General features: G+C 31.8%; 5 protein-coding genes, 1 long non-coding RNA gene and 1 other non-coding gene across 9 annotated transcripts; 5 read left to right on the plus strand and 2 right to left on the minus strand.

Annotated features, from left to right (window-relative positions):
- Nucleotides 1,905-1,975, plus strand: TRNAG-GCC. Its single transcript has one exon. It is a non-coding gene; the product is annotated as a tRNA-Gly (tRNA).
- On the plus strand, nucleotides 2,312-3,845 carry LOC109328287. Its single transcript, XM_019561688.1, has 3 exons — nucleotides 2,312-2,447; nucleotides 3,465-3,553; nucleotides 3,685-3,845. Exons 1-3 carry the CDS (start codon nucleotides 2,418-2,420, stop codon nucleotides 3,836-3,838), a joined length of 273 nt encoding a protein of 90 aa, XP_019417233.1. The 5' UTR covers nucleotides 2,312-2,417; the 3' UTR covers nucleotides 3,839-3,845.
- On the plus strand, nucleotides 4,873-6,826 carry LOC109327407 (mitotic spindle checkpoint protein MAD2). The gene is made up of 6 exons (XM_019560541.1): nucleotides 4,873-5,090; nucleotides 5,184-5,199; nucleotides 5,368-5,498; nucleotides 6,050-6,170; nucleotides 6,245-6,470; nucleotides 6,565-6,826. The coding sequence occupies exons 1-6, from the start codon at nucleotides 5,018-5,020 to the stop codon at nucleotides 6,619-6,621; spliced, it is 624 nt and encodes a 207-aa protein (XP_019416086.1). The 5' UTR covers nucleotides 4,873-5,017; the 3' UTR covers nucleotides 6,622-6,826.
- Nucleotides 8,723-12,529, minus strand: LOC109328456 (trihelix transcription factor GT-1-like). 2 transcript variants are annotated; one of them, XM_019561927.1, is made up of 5 exons: nucleotides 11,942-12,529; nucleotides 11,803-11,841; nucleotides 10,554-10,685; nucleotides 9,960-10,184; nucleotides 8,723-9,184 (listed from the first exon to the last, which is right to left on the minus strand). In XM_019561927.1, the coding sequence occupies exons 1-5, from the start codon at nucleotides 12,498-12,500 to the stop codon at nucleotides 8,982-8,984; spliced, it is 1,158 nt and encodes a 385-aa protein (XP_019417472.1). In that variant the 5' UTR covers nucleotides 12,501-12,529; the 3' UTR covers nucleotides 8,723-8,981. The 2 variants fall into 2 exon arrangements, with proteins under 2 accessions (XP_019417472.1, XP_019417471.1); XM_019561926.1 differs by having other exon boundaries at nucleotides 9,960-10,187.
- Nucleotides 15,082-18,456, plus strand: LOC109328662 (protein HHL1, chloroplastic). Its single transcript, XM_019562233.1, has 6 exons — nucleotides 15,082-15,420; nucleotides 15,528-15,665; nucleotides 16,663-16,749; nucleotides 16,900-16,947; nucleotides 17,563-17,708; nucleotides 18,096-18,456. The coding sequence occupies exons 1-6, from the start codon at nucleotides 15,103-15,105 to the stop codon at nucleotides 18,106-18,108; spliced, it is 750 nt and encodes a 249-aa protein (XP_019417778.1). The 5' UTR covers nucleotides 15,082-15,102; the 3' UTR covers nucleotides 18,109-18,456.
- LOC109328663 lies at nucleotides 15,917-16,663 on the minus strand. The gene is made up of 2 exons (XR_002105460.1): nucleotides 16,094-16,663; nucleotides 15,917-15,979 (listed from the first exon to the last, which is right to left on the minus strand). It is a non-coding gene; the product is annotated as an uncharacterized LOC109328663 (long non-coding RNA).
- Nucleotides 22,384-26,880, plus strand: LOC109328035. Of its 2 annotated transcripts, XR_002105392.1 has the most exons (9): nucleotides 22,384-22,597; nucleotides 23,450-23,995; nucleotides 24,097-25,215; nucleotides 25,362-25,417; nucleotides 25,537-25,611; nucleotides 25,787-25,889; nucleotides 25,979-26,047; nucleotides 26,498-26,612; nucleotides 26,708-26,880. XR_002105392.1 is itself a non-coding variant. In XM_019561280.1 (8 exons), the coding sequence occupies exons 1-8, from the start codon at nucleotides 22,514-22,516 to the stop codon at nucleotides 26,510-26,512; spliced, it is 2,067 nt and encodes a 688-aa protein (XP_019416825.1). In that variant the 5' UTR covers nucleotides 22,384-22,513; the 3' UTR covers nucleotides 26,513-26,613. The 2 variants fall into 2 exon arrangements, 1 of the variants encoding a protein (XP_019416825.1); XM_019561280.1 differs by lacking the exon at nucleotides 26,708-26,880 and having other exon boundaries at nucleotides 26,498-26,613.

The raw sequence follows: 27,998 nt of genomic DNA on the forward strand, positions 1-27,998 counted from the left end.
GGTGGTTTTTATGGGACGATATCTTCTTTCCTAACAAATATATCATTTTATGTGTTAATACATTTATAATTATAAAATATTTAATTATTAAATTTTTAACTTTAATATATTTTTCAAGTGAGTAATACATAAGGTGATATATTTTTTGGACATGAGATATGCTTTCGGCTTCTCTAACAAAAAAAAAGTGGCTTCTTTATTCAAATTATATCCTTTCATTTGCATGATTAGGGGTTAACATGAGTCGGGTTGAGTCGGGTAAGGTTTGTCACTTATCCGGCTCTACATGTGGGTCAAATCATTTTTTGAATTTAGATCCGACCATGACTCGAAGCTAACCTGATCCTGAATATCGATTGGTTCAACCTTTAAACCAAATATACCCATAGGCCATATTAAATATAGTTCATAATTGTTTTAGATAAAATATTCTCAAAAGTATTTATTATTAAGAATATGTAATTTGACATATAAAATGATATATATTGTTGATAAGGTATATATAATTAGAGAATTAATTATATTTTCGATTTGAGAAGTGTCATTACTTTGTATAGAATTGAATAGAGATACATACAAATATGATGAGTGACTAAGGAATGAGTCAATTGGACTATATTTGTCATTCACACGACCCTAAATAGTAGTCAAATATAATTTTTGAACCTAAATCTAGTCATAAATCCGATAAGACCTAATACTATTCGAATCTGATCATTGTCGACCAAACCGAATGAGCGAGTAGAGTCAGATCTTATTCATCTCTAGTATCCACTATGTGATCAATTACTAGGCACATCATAAGGAGAGTTTACCTCTATGTGGTTATGGAATATATATAAAGTTTTCAAAATTAATTATATATATTTGATAGTAATTATTACATAAAAAGTTAGTAGGTGAATGATAAGATATCTATTTGACATTTTGCCTAAAATAAGAATTTTACTAAAATATTACTAATTCATATAATTCTACAACATTGTTGTTAAACAAATCTTCACCCAAACTAGAAAAATAATAATAAAAACTACCATCCAGACAAACACAATTATTAAAGAAGGTAATTTAAAATATACATGCTAAAAAATAGGAGCTTCTATTAAAATTGGGCTTATGCAATTCACTTATTACACAAGGAGCAATATAGGATCTCATGGTAGTGTGGTTGGGATGAAAGAAAAACTTAAGTTCCCAAATCAAAATTATGTTGTTTTAAAAAAATGCATTGACCATACCAACCTAGGTCTCTCAATTGAAAAATTAAAACAAAATAATAAGTATGTGATATATAGTAGAGTTTAAAATATGTGTATTCACAGTGTAAAGTTTTTACACTGTAAACATATCATTCATCATTGATTTGTATTACTTTTGTTGAAAGTCAATAGTGGTTAACAAATCAATGGTGGATGATTATTGACAGTGTAAAAAATACTTATACTGTCAGTGTATACATATTTAATATTATATAGTATTATGATGTAATGGTACACTCTACTTCTGCATTAATTCTTAGTGTCATTGTAATTAATACTTACTTATAATTATAATATGTTTGTCATTATAAATAATGACATTATCAATTATATTCCCTTACTTGATGATAAAGACCAAACTATTTTAAGTTTTGAGTAATTACTCATTTTATTCACTCTTGTTTTTTCGACCTTACCAAGTGTTTTAAAACATGCTAAAAAAACTAATTTGACTTACATTTAAAAAAAATTGTGAATTATTTTTGAATTTTCAATTTTCAAGGGAATGAATTGGTAAGGTCGAACATAAGAGAATAAAATATTAATTAGTTTTTAACTCCTAATCACAAAAAAGGTAAAATACAATTTTATAGATTTAAACTAATGGTATGTTATATATATAATTTTGGAAAATGAAAGCATGTAGCACCAGTGGCCTAGTGGTAGAATAGTACCCTGCCACGGTACAGACCCGGGTTCGATTCTCGGCTGGTGCATTATATGAGCTATGATGAATTTGCTGTGATAGTGGGTCTATCACTTTCAACCTCATGGTTGAAATTGAAGCATATCTGAGTTCATTTTTTTTGCCTATACTTCTTATCAATGTTTCAATTATTTAATAAACTTATGTACCCAAAAAAAGTAAAACCAAATATTCCTATACGCGTTGCTTATTACCTTAGAAAATAGAAAGGCATTAGAAAGCAATAAAAACGAGTGGTCAATGTTTGCATGCACATGTTTCTCAAAATATATGGCGTTACTATTACATTAACCACCTTATTATTCGCATCATCATTATATATATATATACTTGCCCCACACGCTTTCTTTTCATTTCAACTTTGCTCTGTCTTCTTGTTTCACAAGTTTCCTTAGAAACAAGTCAGAGCATAACAAAAACAACTTTCTTGTTTCTATTTTCTCATCCTCAACATGGCTGCTAATAGATGGTTGAGACCTGAGGTATAACTATATACCATTTTATGTTTCTTTATTTGTTTATTATTTGCTTAATATCTCAAAATTAAATACCCTTCTTAGTTTTCATATATATATCAGCTTATAGTCTTTCATATTTCATGGATCTATTATCAACAACCTTGTTACTTTTGTCCTTCTTTTCATTCCTCCTTGTCTTTCTATATTTTCTTCATCACCTTCTATGTTGTTGTCTTATTTCTTTCTAATTCTAATTATATGCATGTATATATATATATATATATATATGTGAGATGATATAGGCAACATCTTGGATTTGATTATGTGGGAAAATAAGTCTGGCATCGGTTAACTCATTGTCTAAAGAATGATTTATATACTTGTTGGGTTATTCTACTTATTGCCGATTAGTTTTGAGATGGAACATTAATGTTTATCTTGAAAAGAGTTTAAATACTTGTTGGGGTTACTTACCATGAAATATGAATCTCTCAGATTTGGATTTGCTAAAGTTAATTCCTGGTGTAGTCACAGCACAATCAATTGAATCCAAGGGTCTATAGTATTTGAAAATCATTTTAAACATTAATATCTTCAGCAAGGTTCATATTTCATGGTGTCAAAAAATTGTCTGCAACAAATCCAAATCTGAATATCTACAATTAATATATGCTCACGTTGAGAAATTAGTTCATAGAGATAGAGCAAATATAGCTTCCTGATCTATAGTTGTGTTGCATGTAAGATGTACATACTTTCATATCTGGTATTTTTGTTTTATCACTATACTCAGGAAACAAAGATTTATTATCTCAAATTTTGTCTGATAAGTTGTCCTGTGCCAATGAAAATGAAGCAAAAACATCAATAATAATGAAAGTTTAAAATTTTAATGGACATAACATGTTTTCATTTGCACGAGACAGTTTGAGACATAATTTGATACAACATCAGAAGCAAATCTCTTTCATACTATGGATCAAGTTGTGATGAGATGATGTAAATGTCTTAATGCATTTTTATTTGTTATGACTTGAATAGGTATACCCACTTTTTGCTTCAGTTGGTTTGGCTGTTGGGATATGTGGCATGCAACTTATTAGGAACATTAGCACCAATCCTGAAGTCAGGTATAGATCAAACAGATCGACCCTTAAATATACACATAAAAATCACAACTTGTCTCTCAGATACTAGAGACGAGTCTTTTCCCGATATCTTACTTATTATGTATAATAATTTAATTTGATTGTGATTTCAGGGTAACTAAGGAGCATAGAACTGCAGGAATTCTTGATAACCATGCAGAGGGTGAGAAATATTCCCAACACTTTGTGAGGAAATTTGTTCGTGGCAAGACCCCTCAGATTATGCCATCCCTCAATAAGTTCTTCTCTGATCCAAATTTGGATTAAAATCAGATGCCAAACTCTGTTCTACAAAATTGATTATTTGAGACTAATTTTGGTTTTATGGTATTTGTGATTTCATATAAATGAATGGTATATGATGTTTGAGGTCTTTGTTGATGGATTAAACTATACTCTATATTTGTCTAATAATAAAGTTTAATAAAATTAGTTAAATAATAATCCAATTTTAAGAATAAAAAAATTATAAGCAAAGTTTTCTACTAAAAAATGAGAGGAAAAGTTGTATAATCGACAAGGTTCAAACTCATACTATGCTTCTAAACTCTTTCAATAGATTGCACTCCAAAAGATTGAAATTATCTATGAAAAAACAATAAAACAAAAATATGTTAATTTTTTGTATGCACCAAGTGTCTTCCCTAAATTTGTACAACATCTAACATTTTAATGCGTTTATTTGTTAATTAAACATGCACCATCTAACCCAATAAAAATGATATTGAAACTATTTTGAATAATAATTAAAAACATAACAAATAATAAAAATACAAATCTAATATATAATTCAGCACTTTTGTCAAAAAGCCAATTTCTACCGACAAAACATTGGTTGAGTAATGTTAAGATCAGAGTAGATTCCTAAATATGCTAAAAAACCAAATATTTAATTGTAGAGAGTAACATTTATTAAGAGAAACAATCATACATTTTAAAATATATTATTTACTAATTTCTTAAGTATAATAAGAAGAGATACTATTAAATTCTTAATAGCTTTCTTAGTATTAATAAGAATATCTTTTCACTTTTTTTTTAAGGAATTAACCTATTTCAATATTCTTGATTACCCTCCCAATAAATATGATGAATCTAACATCAAGTTGGCCTAAATCCTTAATAGGTAATAATTGGAAATTTAATAGCAAAAGCCATATCCTATACATGACCGTTGAATTTCCAAATTCAAAAACCTTTATCTAACAAAAGTAGCCGTTACAGTGCAGCGTTTCCCATTAAGTTTCATGAATCCCTAAATCATATTACTCATTTCAAATCATATTACTCATTTCTTCAACCCCATACCCTCAATAATTAAACCAAGTTTTTCACTTTCATCCATATCTGAAAACCCTTTTCATTTTCCTTCATCCCTCTTCTTCTTTTTCCTTAACAACTTTCAATTTTCATTTCTGCTTCTAGTTCCACAAATCAAAAACCCTAATGGCAGCAAGAACAGGATCCAAAGACATAATCACTCTTCGTGGTTCTGCAGCAATCGTCAGCGAGTTCTTCGGTATTAATATTCTTCTTTTTCAATTATTTTTAAAATAATTTCGTATTTTTCACTATATGAATTTATGCCTCATTTTTTTTCTCTTTTGAACAGGATATGCTGCTAACAGGTTTGAAAATTCTTCTTGTTCTGGATGTAAAATTTGAATTTTTTAATATTAATTTAGAAGTATGTGATATTAATTCTCCTTGTTCTGAATGTAAATTTTGAATTTTTAATATTATTAATTAATAAGTATGTGATATTATGAGTGTGGATTTGATTTGATTTGATTCAGTATCCTTTACAACCGTGGAGTGTATCCAGAAGAAAGCTTTGTGAAGGTTAAGAAATATGGTCTCCCTATGTTACTCACTGATGATCAAGGTGTCAAATCTTTCATAACCAATCTAACAGCTCAACTCTCTGGTAATGTTTGATTTCAGCTTAAATTATGAGAATTAATCACTTTTTCTTTCAAAAGTTTTCTTAGTACACTTTTAATTACAAGATTTTATAATACAAATAAAATGACTTATACATACTATAATAGGTCCCTAATTTTTTTTGTGATTGTGTTTGTGGTTCTTTATGACTGGACAAAAACATAAGAAAAAGGCGAAATTACGAAACTCAAATGCTTTAAAACTTGCTGTATCTATGATTCTGTTTTGGTGTAGGATTGTATCTATGGCCCCATGTCATATTTTTGCTTCCTAGAAGTGAAATAATTCATTGTTTAGTTGGGACTTATAACTGTTTAGAACTATTTTTTTGCTAGTATGAAGTATGGGGTTTTGAATTTGAATCAATCTTAGAGATCATTTGAAATTGGTGAGGTACTTTAGGGATATGTGTTCTTAAGATGAATGTGTTCAATTCATCATTTTCTTCCCTCCATGCCTAATCAACTTGAGAGTAAAGTAGTTCAGTTGTGATATCATTGTTGACTAAATTGTCTGAATCTTGATTTTGTAAAGAATGGCTTGAAGCTGGAAAGTTACAAAGGATTGTTCTTGTTATAATGAGCAAGGCCACTGGTGAAGTCCTTGAAAGGTGGAACTTCAGCATTGAAACAGATGGTGAAGTTGTTGATCAAGGGTAGGTATTTAACATAACTGAATCATTTTTTCTCCTTTGAGTATCACCTAATTTATTTTCTTGTTACCTTTCAGTGTGTCTAGGGAGAAGAGTGACAAGGAAATCATGAGAGAAATACAAGCAATTATGAGGCAGATTGCTTCAAGTATAACCTATTTGCCATGCTTGGATGAACCTTGTGTTTTTGATGTGTTGGCATATACTGACACAGATGTGGCAGTCCCATTCACTTGGATTGAGAGTGATCCTAAACTGATTGCAAATCCACAAATGGTGAAGTTACATTCCTTTGATACCAAGGTGAATATGGAATTGCAATTGGTTATTTTTACATTACATTCTTGGTTACCATCTTTGGTTATCACTAATTGCTGTTGTTTTTGGCTATATGCAGATTCATAAGGTTGACACACTGGTATCATACAAGAATGATGAATGGGATGAGGAGTGAATATCCTTTTTTCTTCAGCTTCTGAAATTTCTTCATATGTCTTGAGTGGAAACATTTTTGTGAATTTTGTATTCACATTGTTAGATATGTACTGTTGTGTTGTGAATGTCAACATGGTAGTGGTACTAGTAATCATAGTACCAATTTCAGTTGTGTATGGTTATCATTTCAGTTTTATGAAACTCTCAGTGGTATCAGTTTTCAAGTGTGGAAAAGTTTTGTTACAGAATTTAATTAGTTTACAACAAAGTAATGTATTGTGATGAGAGGTAACAAGGAAAAATACCAAGGTACATGTACACATTTGAAAAGCACATTGCAGCCTCATCATCTCTATATAATCTCCTGAAATGCTAAATATGAAAAGCTTAGGACAATTACTTAGATAGTTAGGAGTATCTATTCCAAAACAAGGATTATTCACTTCTCGAGCCAGCTAGTTAAATACACATTACTCTTGTTTGGGTGTGAAATATATAAAATTTATAAAAGTTGGGTTGCCCATTACCGACTTTTGTTCACCTTATATTTTAAAACTAATACATACAGAACTTGTTATGTCTCTCAAAGCATTAACAACTTCTGGACATCAAAATTATGAAGTCGGCTCTTCATTCCTCAACTTCTAGACATAACAAAATTCTTATGAAGATGTATTCCTCTTCCACGACATCTAGGCATAAAAAATCTACCCTATGAAGTCATGATCCTACTCCACCACATCTAGGCATAAAAAATCCACTTCCACGACTTCTAGGTAGGAACATATCAACTTGTGAACAAAATTCCACCACAACTTCCAAACTTTTTGAACCAACGGTCTATATTTAGTTTGCTTCAAAGCGAACTAAACAGCAGTTCAATTCGTATTTTAGCCTATACCTTTCTATATACCCAAAATCCAGACATGGAGAATTATTGGGCACACCAAAAACTAGTGGATTGTGTATGATAGTCAAAATCATGATCCTACTTATGAAAACGCAAAATCTTATGATCCTCGACCCCCAACCTTTACTCAATCTCATTCTTGGGCACGTTCGTGCCTCCATGGGATCGAGTGAGATTGTCGTATGGGTATGTAAAATCGATGGAATCGATGAGCTCATCCATACCTAAATCTCTATCACTCTGCTTCACACATCCTCTTTGTCCTACTCTCTACTTCACATCCTATCTCTCTCAACACCTACATGACCAATAACTCTAGCAGTCACACGACCAACAATAATCATTATACAATTTTCCAATTTTTTTATTTATAAAAAATGGATCTAATGAACTGTGGTAACCTAATCTGTTAACCTCGTAAACTTAATTAAAACATGAACAATAATTGTTATGACTTGAATTTATATTACTTCATAATTCATATAATATTTTATTTTCATAATTCATATAATATTTTATTTTTATGATTATCTTTTGACTTATGAATTTTTATGCATATTTATCAATATCTATAGTATTGTATATACAAATTTCTATGCATATACATATATGAATTTCAATACATATATACATGTTACGATCAAACATTTATAATCTTTGACTTTTCTTCTGATCCTAAGTTGAATCTCAATTTTAACTACCATTTGTTCCTTCAAATGCAATACCAGATCAAGTTTTATCAAATTGATATAACGCTTGAGAGATTGTTGTCACTATAGAATATTGTTGTCACTATATAAATAATAAGGCCTTAAATGATATGACAACTAAAATGAGTTTAAATCAGTGCAAATGAGCATATCTCCATGCGAGATATACATGAACATCACTTGCTAATAATATCCAAGAGATACTACCATATAGAATTATTACCAAGAAAAATTGTTAGGCTTATGAAATAATATCCAATATGTATTGTATCAAATGACTACATACTTGGATATTCTTTGTTTGTCTTTCAATTATCTTATAATTTTTTCAGTAACTAGATTCCTAGATGACAAGTCCTAATTTCCAAAATCAAAACAAAAAAGTTCATGAGCTCAGAAGAAGGCTCGTGCTTAAGCAGCATGATTAAAAATATGCAACTGCCCAGATGAACTACATTAGAACTATGAGTAAATATGAAAAGGTGATGAAAAGTATAGTGTATAAAATCATCACAAAACAGTAATTAATATGTTTGAACAGCAAATGCATATTTAATTATTTACAAACATGTTGAGGCCCGTGATTAGAACTGAATCTGTGCATGGGCCATAGCTCATTTTCTCTATAGTAGTAGACTAGATAAGCAGCATTTTACAAACATTACACTTATAGTACTAACATAAACAGTCTCCTCCAAAGTTCTATAGGCATCTTAGAGTTAAACAGCTTAACATTGATCATACCATGTACCTGCACTCTCAACTCACACCACGATATATGGCACCAGGTCGAAGATCATCCATATTGTCAATATTTCTATAGCCATCAAACTCCCTTAGACATGTCCAACCTCGGCGTGTTAGAAAATCACGGTAATCATCTTCAGTGTAGAAGATCTTTTCTTCAGTGTGCACAGAGATATGGTCAGACTCATCATAGAGACATACTTTAACAGCCATTCCTGCAAATGATAATTTAGTGTTACCAGCAATCATACAACATCCAAAAGAAAAGGGTGGGAAGGAAGTAACTGCAATGTGGTTAAACTATACTATTGGTCCCTATGTGCACCGGTTTTAACTTGGTCCACATATGTAAAAAATTGCAATCCAGTCCTTGTATGTACAATTCAATTTTTTTCCACTTGGTCCTCACCATGTATTATTGTTATAACACCTATTGTTGGAGTTTAAGTGTAGGGACCAAATTGAAATGATTGCCAAGTATAAGGGCCAAAGTGAAAATGATTACTATTAGGATATCCCTTTTAGTTTTTGCAATTGCTACTTATTTTGACCAAAATGTATATGTTTGGTATGTGACAATCATTTTCAATTCACTGTCTATAGTTTAACTCCAACATACGGTGTTAAAAATACAATAAACAACAAAGACGAAATTGAAATAATAGTACATATAAGTACTGAATTAAATTTTTATTACATATAGGGACCATGCTAACACCAAAAGTATACTTCAGCCTTTTAAATATTTAACCATCATCATAATATTTTGGGTAAAATAAAGTTCATCCCTGAATTTATGGGGTAACATAAATTCAAAAGAGGGACTTCTAAACTACACTAATATCCAAGACATTATGAGAAATATGAGACCACTAAATTTGCAAAAACCACAGTAGTATATACAAGTATTGCAAAGATGGCAACAGTTTCTAGAAGAATAAACTGTCCCTTAAAAAAACTGAATAATAAAATGAGTCTAAATTAAATTACCTTCATCAAGGTGAAGAGTGTAATTTCCTAAGGGCATGTCACGGTCAATACTTCTGATAATTTGTTCTTCATCCTCCAACCAAAATGCACGTCTAGTTCTCAATCTAAAAGCAGACCTAATTGCCTCCTTGATGGCTTCTGCAGTGCCATCAATACCAATACGCCTTGTATAATCACCCCATTTCACCGATATAACCCTTCCACAACATGACTGACTTTCCCCACCTGCTAAAATAGGAAGAACCAGAAGCAAAAATAAGAAAGTATAATGGCCATCCTCTAGTAGCTAGAGAGAAAAAATGGTGGCCTACTACCCGAGGCTCTCACCTAGTGAGTTTTAGGAGGGTATATATACGCAACCTTACCCCCATAAGCAAAGAGACTACATACAACATTTGAACCTGTGACCTCCAGGTCACAAGAGAGCAGTAATATTATAGGTTCTACAAAACTTGCTTCAAAAACATCAACCCATCCACACTTACAGTACATATATTATTAGCACACAAAGTCATTAACTTTCATATTCTTTGCCTATTTTGTCTTTCATTGGTGATTAAGTTCACATCAAACTACAAATTTTACATAGCTTACCATTGTCAGGAGTTTCTCTCCAATTCCAAGGAGGGACTCCACTTGCAGCAACAGCGTCAGCTGTGGTAATGGCAAGAGGATGCCCATCATGATCCAAACTTCTCTCAAGATTGAGTGTTGGTCTTCCATTAGCTAAATGTCACGTACTCAAGTATTATGATAAACATGAAATGGCAACTACTACTATGCAAAAGAATGAATAGGTTAACATCCAAACGAGATCATACATATGCTAGATTTGTTACAATCAACGCTTCTTTTTTGTATAAAAAAGGAGTATACTAGATGAGAAGAGGATAAGATATCCTCACAAAGTACAAAAAGAAACAATAAGCGCTCCTTTTATTTACCCCAAATCAAAATGCTAAAAGGGGTAATAATTGGTATTAAATATTATTTTAGGCATTAAAGAGCAGCAAAATACTGACATTTTTACAGTGACAACTGACAAAGAAGCGGTGTGATTATTTCCTCCTTGTTCATTTGTAACAAGCTCTAATCTTAGTAAGCATTTGCTTGAGGAGTGTTACAATATCTAAAAAGTATCTCCTAATATCCTCATTGTATCCAAGAATATTTTAGAGTGTCTTACAAGACCTCTTGGGAGATATTTCTTAGTTATTATTCTCTAATCTGTTTACTTAATAGTATAAACGAGATTTTTCCCATTGTATTTTACAACATAGAATCACATTATCATTAAACCATGTCAATGTCAGTCTCATAATTCTAATTTGCTATTTATTATTCACCATTCTCTAAGTAGGATCTCATGATCTCTCGTTCTTGGCTAGGATCTCGATCTTGACTACCACACTAACGAGCTCCTGGTAAATCTATGATACCCAGAACTATCCATTCTACAGAGACAGATTTTGAACTCTCATTTCAATAAGCCCTTCAAAGTAACAACATTTCATCATTTATCCCACTATTCCCACCTTTAATTTAAACAATTACCAGCAAAAGAAAAAGAAGAGAACATACCAGAATGCTAAAAGCATGTTCATCATAACGGTTAAATTTTAAGGAAATGCATATGAGTACATCAGCATGTTCAATCCTTATAAATAGTTTAGTATTCCACATGCATATCTCAAGTAACTTCAATTAGATAAATCTACCAGTGCAACTATCTAGTACTAAACCAAATTTTACATGGAGTTATAATAAAGGAAACAAGTGAACATAATAGAAAGTACTAAAACATAAGAACCTAACAGTTACAATATGTTACAATTACACATACCTTCAACAGGCCCAAAAGATATGCTAGTATCCTCAATACCTTCACAGCAACATAACAAATCAAACAAGTATTTCTAAATCTGAAAGGAAAGAACTTTAACAAAAAACGTTAGAGAGAATGAATGAAAAAAATGAAGCACCTTTATCAGCAAAATGCATAAAGGAATCAACTTTAGAAAGAGTTGGGGGAATGGGTGTCTTATAATGCACACTTTTACAACTTCTCTCTCTCAAAATCTCATCAATCTCTTTATAATAACTCATTTTACTACTTCCTCTATTATCTTGGTGCTTTGCTTTCTTAAACTCCTTAAGCAAGTTCCTCCATTTATCAGTGCACATAGTTGGAGAACGATCGAAACCCTTATCCCTCATCTTCGCCGAAATCTGATCCCAAAGATGCTTGTTCGATTTGGAAGTGTTGAAAAGCGCGTCCATTTCACGACGAAGGGAAATTAGGTTACGCGTTTCGTCTTGGACCCATGTCTCGGCGCGTTTTTTGGGGGCTTTGATTTGGTCGAGTTCTGGGTCGTCGCCGCTGCTCTCGGTGAGCATTAACGGTGGTGGCGGTGGTGGTGGTTGTTGGAGGTGGTGATTGTTGTTGTTGTCGGTGGTGGGGACCACTTCGATCATCATTTCTGGGGTTTCTTCTTCTTCTTTGTAGAAATCAATGGGTCGTGGTTTTTCTAATGAGTACATTTTTTTGTGTTCTCTTTTTCTTTTTTGAGGTGTGTTTTGTATTTATATACCTTTCATTTTATTTAATTTATCTTCAAGTCATAAGTGATAGGTGTTGAAGGACCAGGATCACATGCCTCTTAATTTTTCTGTCATTGTTTTGGCTCAATCGAACTTCACAAAATATTATTAAAATATTCATTTCCGTTTTTGTAATTTCTTTTTTAAATGAATGGAGCTTTGCGATTGATTTGGTATACCAAGTATTTGAGTTAAGTAGGGTGAAATTGTTAACCATGGTTCATAGTTAGAATTGGTTAACCATGGTTAGTTAGTTTAACATAGAAAATATAAATGTTTGTTAACTAAAGTTAGATAACCATAGTTAATGTGTTAACAATAGTTGGTTAGTAAACCATGGTAGAATTAGATAACCACAATAATCATAATTGGATATCAATGATTACTTCTTTAATAGGATCCAATTAGTTAATTAGAGCTCTCTAACCATAGTTAATTAGTTAGTCGTAGTTAAATTCGTTATGGTGGATTTAATTGAATAAATCGTAGTTAGTTACATATTTATAGTTAATATAGTTGTTACATCAAGGTAATGTTTGTTTATTATTCCTTACATTTCATAAATTATATATTTTGATGTTAAAAGTTAAAATACTTTTAAGTAATAATTGAATGATGTAACACTTAGTAAGATATGACTAAAATAACATTGTTTAATGCAAATATAAGTTGCCCTAAAAATAAATGTAGAAATGATGAAATAGATGGTAAAAAATAAATAATAAATAAGAGTATAACTAAAAAGTAAAATTCAATTAGACCGACATTTTCGAGATACAATAAAATTATATAAATTATTCATCATTTTTTAGATATACATAAATCACATTTAAATATATATATATTACATTGACTATCTAGGTAAGAGATATGTGTAATTTCTTAAACAAAAAAGTATAGTGAGTATAATTAAAACAAATAAAATATGGTATACCATGAAGACAAATTCAAATAGTATAAGAGTCAATCATTACCTTTACTTTGTTTCAAAGTACATCAATAATTCACATTCTATCACCATAGAAAATCTCAATAGCAATTCATGATATAAGAGTTTAATAGTATTGAAGTAAATCTTAAGATATAATTGGGTTGACATAAGTTATACTCATCTATAATACATTTGCTCTAACTTCTTTTTCCTTTATCATGACAACTTTCCACTTTCCAATAAGAGGTTGAAACCTAAACAAAAAAGTAAAATCGAACCTTGTTTATATATAGAATTTTTTGCTACAACATGAACCACAAGTCACTATTAACCCGACATAAGCCATGTGACCCAAATAGTTCATTAAATAAATTGACAAATCAAGTATCCCAACCCATCAAGCCAAACCACTACAATTTGAGATTGGTATTTTATTAAGAGTTTAATATAAGTACATTGTCGGCTAAAAGTTTTTTATATTGACAACACATTTTTTATTGTTATTGATTTAGATTATTTTTGTTTGACAATCAATAATAACTAATATATGAATGATGAAGAATATGTTGATAGTGTAAAGAATAATTATACTATCAATATATAAATTGACTAAATAGATCATTCAATTTAGTTGCTACATTGTAAATGTGGAGTTGATTTCAATATTGATATGACATGAGAAAAGTGAAAAAGTATAGCTTAATAATACATAATTGAAGGACATTGAATATGACATGATATTGCAAAAAATTGGAGGAGAGTATAATAAATTGTGCTCTCTCTCATTCTTCTAATCATAAATATGCAAATGTGTAGGGAATCTAATAAACAATTTGGTTCATTGTTGTACATCCTTAGCATCTCTCTTGAATTCTTATGGAAAATAAACCATATGATAAACATTAAAAATTAAATTACATGCATCATTTAACTACTAAGTTTTATTTTACTCACATGCAACCATATTATCAACTTTGCCATACCTTCATCCATCAAAAGAACATATGGTTCAATGCCACCACCATTCTTGGTATCCACAAACACAACCACATTCTTAAAAATCAAAGCCTTTAGTGTAAACAAACGCATGTTGATTTTCCTCAACCAAATTATTCCGGATTAAATACTCCCAAAATTTAACCTCCAAGTATAGCATTTTTATTTTATTATTCCCTCTTTCTCTTTTAAAATGGTGTCATGCAAGTTAAAAAGATTAATTAATATGTCTATCTACATTAAATTTATCTCATTACCCAAAAAAAAGTTAATTTTGTCTAACATATTCTTAGATAAGTGGCAACAATTTTGTTTTGCTTTACATGAACAATTTTTTCTTCTCAAAATATTAATTTAAAAAAAGAGTGTAAAAATGTAAGTAAAGATTTATACATAACCAATATATTATTTACCATTCATTTGTATTATTTTTTCTAAAAAGTCAACAATGATTAAAAATAAATAATAGACTGACAATGTATAAAACTCTTACATGTTTAAGCGTTGTTTCGGTAGGATAGCATGAATTGTTTGTACTTCCATCTTCCACGTGTATTCGGATAAGATAAGAAAAATGTCTGAACTCAACTTAGCTTCACTACGTTGTTCTGTGTTATGTTCCTTCCTTCTTTCCAAACAATAACAATGGAAGTTGGTATGTCTTTGAATGCACTTGTTCATCTTCCTCCATCTACTTCAAGGCTCCATCTAAACGACGACGCTTCACTCCTCAAACACTCTCTCTTTTCTACAAAGTTCAATAATCATCATCACCATGGAAATAGAAGAAGAACACACTCTGTGTTAGTGGTTGAAGCAAAGGGTAAAAAAGGAATGATTTCTCGTCAATTTCAAAGACCTCCTCCTCCTCCTTTACCCAAGATTGAAGATGATGGCAATCCCAAATTTGTTATTTTCATGCGCATGGCCAATGTTAGTTACTCTTATTACATTACTTTTCTCGGAAAAAGATGTATACACTGACAATACATAGATATTACACTCTATTAACGATACGAATGTTGGTTTCACTTTCACAGGTATACCTTTGGTACCCTCTTAGTGTAGTCACAGGTGGGACCACTGCAAAAATAATGGTTGCAGCTAAGGATAATTTTCTTGGCAAATATATCTACAAAGACACACTTGATAGAAACCTTGCTGCTGTTATATACCAAGTAACTATTACACACTTTAATTCTTTCAACCATTTACCACTAGGTGGGAAAAGCTATATGAATTTCTTATTTGTGGTTGGTTATGTTGTATTTATATATCATAATTGTGGGAAAGGGGGTTGTTACAGCTTCAATTGTGGATAGCCCTAGCCATGGTTCTAAATTGCAGTCCATAACCACAATTGCGGTTTTGGTGGTCTCCACAATCCGCACCGTGGCCATAATTGCAGCCACAAAGGCCACATTTTTTGTTGCATTTGTCGACAATTGTGATAACTGTGACAATAATTGCAATTTAGAACCATGCTCCTAGGCTAGGGGTGAGCAGGACCCGACCCTACACGTTCATCCGGTTTGACCCGGTCATGGGCGGGTTCAGGTTCAAAAATAAGACCCATACAATATTTAGGGTCGGGTAGGGGACAAACATAGCTATTGGGAAGTGTGCAATACTATTTCCTTGAACTTCACACATCTAGCTTGAGAGACTGTACCTCTAGGTAGTGGATCATGCGCGATAGCAATGGTCGCAAATGTTGTCGGCCTTCCACGCAATGAAACGGCATATAGCAGCACAGTTGGCTGGCGCAGGTTGATTAGCAGCAGAGTCGCACTCCAGGACCTGCTCCAACGTGATGGAACCTTAATTTTAATGGGAAATGTCCTTTTCTGTGTCGTTAAACGTGTCTGCCATGTTTTCTTGTTACATTTTTTTTTTCTTGAGTTGGTGAAAGAGGCAACTAATATGACAAATTGACTAAGAAAAAAGTGGTTTGTTATACCGATTTGAAGCCTAGACTTGTCTGAACAATATTTTTCTGAATGAAATATGTACTAGTTTTGTGAAATTCGTAATTCAAAACCTGATCTACTATGGAGCCATGTACTTGACTAACCGGAGATGAAGATCTTATGTAATTTGCATACTGGTCTGTTTTTTTTTTGGTTTATGCATGGTCTTATCTTTGTTACTCACAGATTGCTTGAATTCAAATAGGATGAGAAGGCAATACAGAAAACTGCATTCAAGCAGTATCGTGTACTGCGTTCAGCTACTAATTACAGATACGGCTACAAAATTGTTGTAATGTTCTTACACTTTCTTTTCTATATACCTCGATGAATACTTTGAAATCAAATTCCAGTCTTGTAGAGTTGGACATGTATATTTTACGAAAGTTAGAAATAAGAATACTGCTTGCCGATCTAACTATTCTATGTGATTAATTTGTAGGAGAACGGCAATATAAGATCTGCACTTTCTACCACAGATGTAATTGAGGTAACATTTTGAGATTTTCTTTATTATTATTATCAACGGAAATGATATTAACATTAGCCTCCAATGAAATTTAGCTTAATTATACAAAATCTCTTTTGTTTCCAAAGTTACACCACCCTCAGGGGAGGTCGGTGTAATTTCAAACACCACCCTCCAAGGAATTAAGTGTAACGATAGCATAAACCTTAAGGAAGATTGACGTAATTTTTAAAACAAAGGGGTGTTTGATGTTATTATTATTATCATCATCATCATCATTACCATAGTAAGTTCTTATTTCTCTATAAAAAAAACTAATTTGAAGTTTTGAACAGAATTTCGAAACCTCCTAGTACGAAAGATGCATGTGTTCTATAAATACAAATAAAGAAGAACCCTGGTTGTTTATGTAAATGAATTTGCATGAAAATGACTATTATCATTGTTACTGTGTTTTTAAGGTTTAAACTTTTGAAGCTTGTAAATTGATGATAGTCTGCATTATAAAATGTATAGTTTCTACTTAAGATAATGTTATCGGTCTTTTATACCATATATTGCATATATTGACGAGGATGGAGATCTTCGGATGCTTTCCGATTAATATGTTGTTGTGTTTGCCTATCCATTTCGAAGCTTCCAACAGAAGATAAGCTAAAAACTGTGCTTGATAAAGTGAAAGACTTTTTTGGAGATGCAAAAGAATCCTTTGGGAAGATAACTGCTTTAGGCTCTACTGCCACTGATGATGAGCCAGAGAAAGATACAGAAGAAAAATCTAAGTGAGTTTATCTATTTTATGCCTAGAAACTTCTCTCAATTGTGATTGCACAGGGAAATTTTATCGATTTTCCTCTAGGTTTAATTACTCTACAATGCTTGGACCCTTAGTTCAAATATGTCCTGAACTTTAAAGGTTAGTAAATAGGTGTAGCCGACTTTCCTCTCCTAAACGAAACGAAGAGACTGTTTCCAAAATTTGAACTCATGATCTTCAGGTCACAAGGAAAACAACCTTATCGTTTAGGGACCTAGTAACTAAACCTTTATTCTACATCTTGGTCATAACTGATTCTCGGCATTTCTATGATCGATGAACATCATTCAATCTTATGGTAATGAATTCTCAAACTTTCTGATGGACTAAATCATTTTTATGTCAATGGCAGGGTTAAAGGATGAAACTATTGCGAAAACCGATTTACTTGAATTGCTATGAGTATCCTTTGGCCTCATGAGTTTTGTGGATTGGTTAATGTGGGAAGAAGAAGCTTATGTACACAACAATGCTATTACTATATCTATAGTCATCAACATAGTTTAATGTTCTAAGGAGTTAAAGAACACATTTTTAATGTTGATCTCTATCATGTATGTCATATCCATGATGTCTTGGAACAAATAACATGTTGGGTGATCATTCAGTGGCATCTTTATCAGTTCAAGAGATTCCTGAAATTGTTGTAAAAATTATTGGTTGTAATGTTTATCCATGCATTTGTTTGACAGAAATTAATTGAATTATTCAGAGATTACATTATGAACTAGGCCATTAGCATTGGATATTAATATTGGTATAGTTTATGTTGGGAACAAGCGCACAATAAAAAATAGTAAAGAGTATAGAGACAAGAGAATAAGACAAGAGTTTTGGTAACGAGGTTCGGCCAATTGTGCCTACCTCCCCGGGAGCGTTGAGCGGCTACCACTATATAGTATTAGAGAATAAAGATTAGTGTTTTACTATTCTTCTCCTTGTTACATTAGGTTTATATAACATCAATATATATATATATATCTATCTCAACCCCTTTACATCAGCCCAAGCCCATAACTTGTATTGCTGTTATCTAGAGATATGAGTCATTGCACAACAATCTCCACCTTGGCGAATATCATCAATCTCCATCTTCCACATTGGGTTGGGGCGCTCCATAGTCTATCATCAGTGAATGTTCAACAAGCTCAGACAATGTCTGAACTTGTCAACTGTAACCGATTTGGTTAACATATCAGCTGCATTATCTGAAGTGTAAACCTTCTGCAATAGTATCTGCCCACAAGCTACCAACTCTCTCATCTTGTGAAATCTCACATCAATATGTTTGGTCCTAGCATGATACAACTTGTTCTTTGCTAAAAAGATAGCACTCTGACTGTCACAATGCAACGTAACTCCACCTTGCTCAATGCCTAACTCATTTACTAGCCCCATAACAATATTTTGATATTGATCTTATTATAAATTGAATGAGGTAGTGTTATTACAAAAATTATAAACTTATCACTTCAAAATATTGATTCACATTTAATTTTTGTTTTTATATTATAATTATTTTGACTTACATGTCTATTTGTTTCTTCAAGTGATACAATTTTAATATTTGTATTGCATTGTTAAATAAATAAATTTCTCTACTTAACTAACAATTTAAGTATTTCATTTATATTTTTCAAAGTCAGGGCTATGCAAATACACGAGTTTACTACTAGTAAAGTTTAGTAATATGTTTAATTAATAAATATTGAACAGAAATGGTAATATGTTTAATTAATAAATACTGAAATTATTTTCCCATTAAAAGAGATTGATAATTGGTAGAATACTTTTCACCAAAAGCTAACAATGTTCATGCATCTAACCTTCACATATTTTGATACCTTAAATGGAGGGACTTGCCAGCATTTATACTTTATGTTATTTCAATTTCAAACTAGACGTTGGAGGAAAAGGTGCAATGGTTTATTACTCATAATAATATTTCAATGTGGGCGTAAATGCATAGTGGAATCTAATTGTCAATGTGACAATTTTATTAGTAGAATATTTGTAATTATTTGAGTGATCATTACATAAATTATGAGTAGTCATAATGTTATGTATGTCTAGCAACTAACTCACGTTTATAGGAATTATAATTGATTTCACTACAATTCTTATAAAAAATTGTCTTAATTATAGGAAAAATTAAATTTTATCTTAATTCTCATTCACTCTAGTGAAAAATGTTACAACCTCATATATGTCACATGTTATCTCAGAAATTGTGTTATTGTATATACTAATGATTAATTATTTTTCTATTTAATCAAAGTTGATATCCACATATATATATATATATATATATATATATATATATATTTATGGAAATAAAATGTCATGCATAAATAAGGCAAGATAATTAATTTATTATTCACAAAATACTATGTTGTTATTAATTCAAAATTTCTTAAAACATAACCAAATGATAAATACGTAATTGAACACATATAATATTTATAATTTTATATTCCAAATTTGCCATTTTTAAAACAAAGTACATATTTAAAGCACATATTCAGTGTGTTTCATATTTTTGTTTTATTGTTTACAGATAGATTTTTTTTAATACTTTATCAGTTTATGATAAAACGTTACATACAATAAGTAATTTTCATTATGAATAACATATAATAAATCACTTCCTATAACGTATAATATGCCATTATCAATAATGCACGTTACCATTTATTCTCTCTATGTCAAATTTCATCATCATCACATTCTTCACTCCAATTTTATCCTCTTTAAAACAAAGTTCACATCCTTTTGTTTTGTTTACCCTTATATAATTTTTGTAATACTTTATCTACATTAATAAAAAGTAATGTACAATAGTTCATTATCAATAACATATAGTAACTCACATTCTATGATTTATACATATGTGTTTAATCGTTGGGATTGGTTCTCTATATTTATACTCTAATATGGTGCATAGTTAATATTATGTGAAGATGATTCAACTTGATTAAGAAGTAATTGGATTATCTCATCATTATTTTACTTATTTTGGGATTGATCAATTATGAGTTGGTATTTTCATTTTCAATTTTAATTCTATAAATTTTCTTTCCAATTTTGAAAATTTTCATTTAGATTTGTCTTTTTTACTAATTAAGATATTGTCTTTAATTTATTTCTATTCATTTTCCTGTAGGTCGCTTTTGATAAAAATTAACGTACACTATGTCTTTATATAAACAATATATATATACAAATTTGTCCAAATTATTGGGCGTTGAGTTCATGAATATTTATGAAGCTATTAGAAATGATAATTGAGTAGAAGTTGAGCAAACAATATATGAATTGATGAAAACCAATTTGGTTCTTTACAGAAAAAATCGACCATAGAGGCTCTATATTTGCTACAATGGTTGACAGAGTAATACAAAAGGGACTAGGTGGGCTTACACATGATTTAGTGATTTGGAATATGCGTATGATAAGGTGGCTATATATGTATAATAGAAAATAGAAGAAATGAGTTCATAGTATATGTATCGAGTAATCAAAAATATGTATAATTGTTCAAGACGAGTGTGCGAATACAATATAACGTTCGTTTTATAAGATTTCCTTATTGCTATAGGGCTACACAAAGAGTTAACGTTGTGCCTCTACTTGTCTACCTTATCTTATGTGTTTATTGAGCATACCCAAGAACCAACGCTATAATGCATGTTTTTGTGTGGATGCTATTGTCATAGTTCGAAAATCGAGAGATAAATTAAATGATAAATTAGAAATGTGAAAATACACAAGCACATAACTTTCATAAGTCTAAGTAACACATATTATATAGAGTGTAAGTTTTTGTACGAAGCAAACAAAACCTAGTGTAGAAATAAAGATACAAGACCATATATGAGGAAATTTTGTCACACAACAAGATCCATAATATTATATGAGACTGAATGTTTGGTGGTAAACTATAACAAGAGAATAAACTCGATGTTACATATATGATAGTGTCGCATTGAAAGAGTGAAGACACTGTGAAAAAATATAATTAGAAATGAATGTATTATGAAAAATTTGGTAAGTCCTTTTGTAGAATATTACATAATTGTGTCTTGAGTGATAACATCTAATATTTTGCCAATAAACATGAACTATAATAAGATATACGATAATATCATTCACCCATATAGTCAACCTTGCCGGTATGGGCAAAATTTGATTATTATATAAAAATCAAAATATTTAACAATTAAGTTAAAAAATCAATTATTTTAATAATAAAGTTAAAAATTAATAATTCATTTTTTTAATAATTTAAAAAATCAAATTAGTCTGAGATTTCCTACATATAATTAAAAGGAAAGTTGATAAGAAATATTATTAAAACAATTATCATAACTGTAACAATTTTTCTATAATACTAAGTTACTAACATAATAATAAGTTTCAACATGGCATAGGCATTAGTTTTCTTTTGTTACATGAGAAGATTAAAATGGTAAAAACCAAAACCATGAAAACTAAGATGAAATAAAAAGTCAAAACTGAATATTCATATATATTCATAACCCAAAGGAATAAAGTTTGAATAATTTACTGATATGCCATTGGAATATTATATTTACAATATATAACTCTTTGGAATATCAGAGTTTGTTGTAGCACTTCACTTTCTCATATTCTTCTGTCTGAACTCTCAACTCTCAACTCTGAACTGAATCTACTTTCATATAAACAGATAATAGACAAAGAAAAAAGGGACTTTGATATTGATATTGATAACTGTTTTTTAGTGCAGTTATGGTTGAACCAACAACTTGTCTCGTTCGATCCTTGTCTTCTCCCCCTGTTACTTCTATTTCTTCTTCTCTAACCCAACAAGAGGTAAAAAAATCTATACTTTCACATCATTTTATTCTGTTTCTTAAAAACCCATTTCTTTATTTTATGTGGGTATGTACAAAATTGTTTGTTATTCATGTTTGGTGTTTTTTTTTCTTTAGTTGAAGAGGTTGTTGTTGTTGGAGAAGTGTGGTCTGTAACTGCATTTGTTTTGAGTTTTTTTTGCAATTTAGGTTTATTTTAGTTATAGCTTTTATATGCTTACTCAACTTGTTACATTTTGGTATTTCTTTTCCCAAAATCTATGGATTCTTTACCTTGTTCTTCTTAAGGATAGAGAACCAAACGCATGGGTTTCTATGGCACTGGTGAATTTTAAATTTTTTTATGCTATTATATTTTTTTCCTTTTTGTATAATCCATTATATTTCTCATGCCTAGTTAATGAGGTATACATTTGTTGTTGATCATTTATATTGGATGGTGTTAACAGATTTATTCAACCATCTCCAACATAGATGATTTAGCACGAAATTATACGTCATTAACTTAGTGTGTGTTTGGTTCAGCTTCGATAATTAGATAGTATTGATGTTCGAAAGTCCAGGTTAAAAAGTTCAGTGTTTTTCAGATTACACCTCCCTCTTCTGCAGATTATTGTTTTTGAGCAGCAACAATTCTGTTTTCCTGAAAAATAATCTGAGTGAAGCTCCCTCTAAGTGTTAAAAATGGCGTGGGATGATAACTTTGTTGTTCTATTAACGATGCTTATTGTTGTTGTTGTTGGATGTTTCTATATGAAAATGTTGAATTTTATTTTCCAGAGTTCATTCTTTGATAACTTGCATCTTCATTCGTCATTACTAAGTGTTTTAATTTTCGCTTTAATTCCAGTTGAATCCCATGCGTGTGCTTGGAGAATCTATCTCTTTCGGGAGGTTTTTGTCAGAGAGCATGGATTGGGAGAGATGGTCAACATTCACACACAAACGTTATGTAGAAGAAGCCGAAAAGTATTCAAAACCAGGTTCTGTTGCAGCAAAAAAGGCCTACTTTGAGGCTCACTACAAGAGAAAGGCTCAAGAAAAAGCAGCTGCATTGACAGAAGAAGCAAATGCTCAAGCTAACGGTACTTCGGATTCAGAAACTCAGGAAGAAAATTGCAATGACACATCCGTTGAGAAGAAGTTAAAAGCCGACCGCATTGTCGTCGTGGAGCAGCCAAATAAAGATACTGTCAATTACCAAGTTGTTGATGATACCAACCAATGTGAATGTGATGTTGGACAAAGTGTTTTAGACATTTTCAATGTGGAAGGAGCAGCAGAGAATACGGCACAAACTTGTGTCGGTATAAATCTTACTGTGGAAAACCATGTCCTTGATGATAATTCTAACAAGGAGATTGTCATCCCTGTAGAAGAGAGGATAATCGATCCTGTAAATTTCCCCTCTCTCTCTTGTTTATGTTTTATTTCCTTTTATTTCGTCCGATGAGTAAAGTTCTAACTGTGGCCACTCTTGACATATTGATGCTGCAGGGCATTGCTGGTTCCGAAGTTTTGGCTTTGCCGATCAAGGGAAGAGAAGTTAATTCTTCTCCAAAGTTATCAACTAAAACTACAATGGCCAAACTTTCTCAATCTCTTAATAAAAGGAAGGATGCTGCAGCTTTACCATCTCTGAAAAGTGGCACAACGTATAATAAGTCTGGTAGAAGCTCATTTGAGAAGATGGGACTAACTGCACGGTCACTCCGCATGTCAATCAATCTTCCCTCTAGTACCGGTAAAGGAAACAATACAGCTGCTGCAGCTGAACAAACCAGAATTGGTGTAAACGGTATTTTGAAAAGTAAGAAGTCTGACAGAAATTCATTTGAGGATGCAGGCTTAACTGCACGGTCACTCCGCATGTCAATCAATCTCCCCCCGGGCACTGGCAAAGGAAACAAAATAGCTGCTACAGCTGAACAAACCAGAAATGGCGTAAACCGAGTTTTGAAAAGTAAGAACTCTCACAGAAACTCATTTGAGAATGCAGGCCTAACTGCACGGTCACTCCACATGTCAATCGATCTCCCCCCGGGCACTGGCAAAGGAAACAAAATAGCTTCTGCAGCTGAACAAACCAGAAATGGCGTAAACCGTGTTTTGAAAAGTAAGAACTCTGACAGAAACTCATTTGAGAATGCAGGCCTAACTGCACGGTCACTCCACATGTCAACCAATCTACCCTCTGGCACCGGTAAAGGAAACAATACAGCTGCTGCGGCTGAAAAATCCAGAAAGGATGCGAACAATGTTTTGAAAAGTAAGAAGGCTGTTGTTGGAGGCTTAGTTGAGATGAAGGGACTAACTTCAAAGTCACTCAACATGTCAGCCATTCCTCCATCCGGCGAAACAAGAAAATCAACTACTGCAGCTGTTAAACCAACAATTGCAATAAACCATGCTTCAAAAGCTATGAAGGTTGTGGGAGAACAAGTTGAAAAGAGAGCAACTTCAGGCTCACTCCACATGTCAATTAATCTCCCTTCTGGTGCTGGTTTAACAAGCAAAATACCTTCGGTGTTTGAACATAACAGAAGTAAGAAGTTTGTTTCTAGTTTGCCAAGCGTTTCAAAACATCATCCTGTGTCATCGCAGGCACTTACTAAGGTAATAACCTCTCGTTTTTTTGGTTTGTAATTGCTTTTATGTCAGTGGTTTTTCTGTGAATGAAAATACAAATTTGTCAAAATGGCACTGTCGCTGGAAAAATGTGTTAATCGCTAAAGAAATTTTTTCTCATCCATTTTCTTCAGCCATCTCATGGTTTCTCGAATAAAGCTTTAGCATATCCCCCTTCTCAGGGTACAAGGTATTTTGTCTTCTGAACCTTTTTTACGGTTATGTGGTATAAAATCTATCTAAGGAGATATGACTTCTGCATGCATGATTAGAAAATTTCACTGACATTATCAGAGTTGTCTATTTCAGGACTGAAAGACTACTTACTAAGTCTGTGTCTGGAGGTTTTACCGCAAATGCCAAGTTTTCCTCCATTTCTGTCGAGTAAGAGCATTTTACGAGTTGCTAATATTGTTTAATCTGCGCTTTTCCTCATTGGCATGCTTCACTAGTCTTATTGCTTTACAAATTTGAAACTAGTAGTAGAAAGTTCAAACATCGAAGGAAATGTGGAGGCCTCGTTATGTGTTCTTTATTTTTAAAATTAAATTTGGAACAGGTGCCCAAAATCTTCAAGTACTACCAAAAGCAATCTGCAATCCCTTACCACATCGTCACCTTTTAGATTCAAAAGTGAAGAAAGAGCATTAAAACGCAAAGAGGCAAGTTCATGTACTTGTCCCGTAAATTAGGTATGTAATTCGTGGCAGCACTTAAAGGTTTAACTAACTTTTCGATTTCTATATTTCAGTTCTTGCAGAGGGTGGATGGAACTAAATCAAAGGAAGAAGAGAAAGTTCAGCTGCGAAGGATCCCCAAGGTGAATAATTTTTTATAACGTTGCTGCTATTACAATGATTTACTTGTTTCTGTTTGTCGAAGTTGTATGGCTCAAACCAACCTGACCGGGAAACCTCGATGGGGTACTGACTGTTTTTTCATTCCAAAAGCACTAGGTTGTCATAGTTGCATGAATGTCCCCTGTGAAGAAATGCATTATACCATGAAAACACATTCTTATTGAGTTATGTTCTCAATTCTCTTTAATTTACATTACTACTATTCAATTACTCTGATTTTTTAACTAACTTTCCGGGGGCATGATTTATAACAACAGTATAAAACACATCGGCATCGTCTAATCCTTGTTGCTGATTTCACCTAGTGGTTAAATGCTATGGCTGTTGTTTTTGTAAGAAGATAAATTTAAAGCTAAATATGCTTAGTTGGTGAAGATGAACACCTTTAATTTGATCATCATGTAATGCAGGGGAAAACAATATGATCACAAGAAGTTTCGGCAAATGAAGCTCTAAATTCAAAGTACATGAGGATAGGCATTGTGGATCACAAATTCACAATCACCAAATAATCAGATTAGATAGGTATATTTGCATGGTACTTCTGATGTTGACAATGACTAAATGTGATATAACAGCAAACCATAATTCTATAAATTTCCTTGTGTTTATCTATCCAGGACAAAAACATCCGAAATTCATGGAAGCCTCCAATCAGCACCAATAATACCGAATGTGTTATAGAAAAAGTTATACGAACAACGAGGCAACTGGTAACTTCTTTATCAAATATGACGATAAAATGCTTCTCCGAACATTCAGCATTGAAGAACATGAAAACAAAAGTACATGAGCCCGTGTTTGACGAAGTCGATGTACTGAAAGATAATACCTTTGCTTATGATTTGATTCTAAGAGAATCACTAGGAGGGGTGTATTTTCTGATATGTTTTCACATTTTGAAGTAAAGTTCTATGCCCCTTTAATTTTATGTAGTCATATCTATGCATCAGTAGATGAGTTGAAGAACTATGTAACTAAACCAGTTTAGGGTAGATGGATATATAAGGCTAAATAGGAACATGTATATGACTTACTTTGCTACAAACCTATCAAATATTAAGTGTTGAGAGCATGAACATTTTTCTTTGAACATTTTGTTATTCACTTATTATTCTTATACACCATTTTATGTCAGTGATGAACATAAAAATAAGTGATAATTGGTATATATCATGTGGTCATTAGTGATTTAAATCAACTATTGTAGTATTTGTATGAAAATGTGCAAATAAACATTTTATTGAACTTTAAAGGTCCAAACTAGTCGAATATTCAAAACAATCTTTCTACTTGTGGAGTAAGATGAGGCTATGTACGATTGTATGTTGGCTCTCTATCTAGGCGGGTTCGAGGTAGGGTACCACATGTACCAAACCCGAATCCGAAAATTACACTCGGGTAAAATCCAAACTCGAACCTAATAACAATGGGTTTAACCAGCTCAAGACTTCATAATCATAAGTTCATTTTCAATTTGATAAAAGATATTAGACTATGGTTAGGTATCAGAATTATACTCAGAGTAGTGATAAAACAGTGATATACCTTGAAAGCTTAGAACCAATGATACTGTATTTTTCTTCCACTCTATTTGTATTATTTTTTTGTCTTTATTATGACTTATGAGAGTTTATGATATCTAAAAATCACATTTGAGCTAGACTATTTTCTTTTATTCACAACACATGAACTCTGTACCTTATTTTAAGGAAACCACTATTTGCAGTAATTGACTTGAGAGGCTTTAAAAAGAAGTGATTTTTATGTGTAAAAAGTGCTTAATTTTGTGTAAAGTAAAAAAATTGTGTTTTTTTGTACTATCAAGAGTATTTTTTGTTATTTTTTGAGTAAAGAACTGATCTTTTTCTCTTTCGGGACATATGACTATTCCTTCCAATAAGTATTGCT

This window comes from Lupinus angustifolius, chromosome LG15 (assembly GCF_001865875.1).
Source record: "Lupinus angustifolius cultivar Tanjil chromosome LG15, LupAngTanjil_v1.0, whole genome shotgun sequence".
NCBI classification, from domain to species: Eukaryota; Viridiplantae; Streptophyta; class Magnoliopsida; order Fabales; family Fabaceae; genus Lupinus; species Lupinus angustifolius.

Bases quoted from the DNA above. Each gene is read 5' to 3' on its own strand.
- LOC109328287 (XM_019561688.1), top strand. From the start codon at position 2,418: ATGGCTGCTAATAGATGGTTGAGACCTGAG. The intron at 2,448-3,464 runs GTATAACTATAT...TGACTTGAATAG, and splicing joins ATAGATGGTTGAGACCTGAG to GTATACCCACTTTTTGCTTC. The intron at 3,554-3,684 runs GTATAGATCAAA...TTGTGATTTCAG, and splicing joins AGCACCAATCCTGAAGTCAG to GGTAACTAAGGAGCATAGAA.
- LOC109328035 (XM_019561280.1), top strand. From the start codon at position 22,514: ATGGTTGAACCAACAACTTGTCTCGTTCGATCCTTGTCTTCTCCCCCT. The intron at 25,612-25,786 runs GTAAGAGCATTT...AATTTGGAACAG, and splicing joins TTTTCCTCCATTTCTGTCGA to GTGCCCAAAATCTTCAAGTA. The intron at 25,890-25,978 runs GCAAGTTCATGT...TCTATATTTCAG, and splicing joins GAGCATTAAAACGCAAAGAG to TTCTTGCAGAGGGTGGATGG.
- LOC109328662 (XM_019562233.1), top strand. From the start codon at position 15,103: ATGTTCCTTCCTTCTTTCCAAACAATAACAATGGAAGTTGGTATGTCT. The intron at 15,666-16,662 runs GTAACTATTACA...GAATTCAAATAG, and splicing joins TTGCTGCTGTTATATACCAA to GATGAGAAGGCAATACAGAA. The intron at 16,948-17,562 runs GTAACATTTTGA...TCCATTTCGAAG, and splicing joins CTACCACAGATGTAATTGAG to CTTCCAACAGAAGATAAGCT.
- LOC109328456 (XM_019561926.1), bottom strand. From the start codon at position 12,500: ATGTACTCATTAGAAAAACCACGACCCATTGATTTCTACAAAGAAGAA. The intron at 10,188-10,553 runs GTAAGCTATGTA...TTCCTATTTTAG, and splicing joins GAGAGAAACTCCTGACAATG to CAGGTGGGGAAAGTCAGTCA. The intron at 9,185-9,959 runs GTAATTTAATTT...TATCATTTGCAG, and splicing joins CACTCTTCACCTTGATGAAG to GAATGGCTGTTAAAGTATGT.
- LOC109327407 (XM_019560541.1), top strand. From the start codon at position 5,018: ATGGCAGCAAGAACAGGATCCAAAGACATAATCACTCTTCGTGGTTCT. The intron at 5,499-6,049 runs GTAATGTTTGAT...GATTTTGTAAAG, and splicing joins TCTAACAGCTCAACTCTCTG to AATGGCTTGAAGCTGGAAAG. The intron at 6,471-6,564 runs GTGAATATGGAA...GGCTATATGCAG, and splicing joins TACATTCCTTTGATACCAAG to ATTCATAAGGTTGACACACT.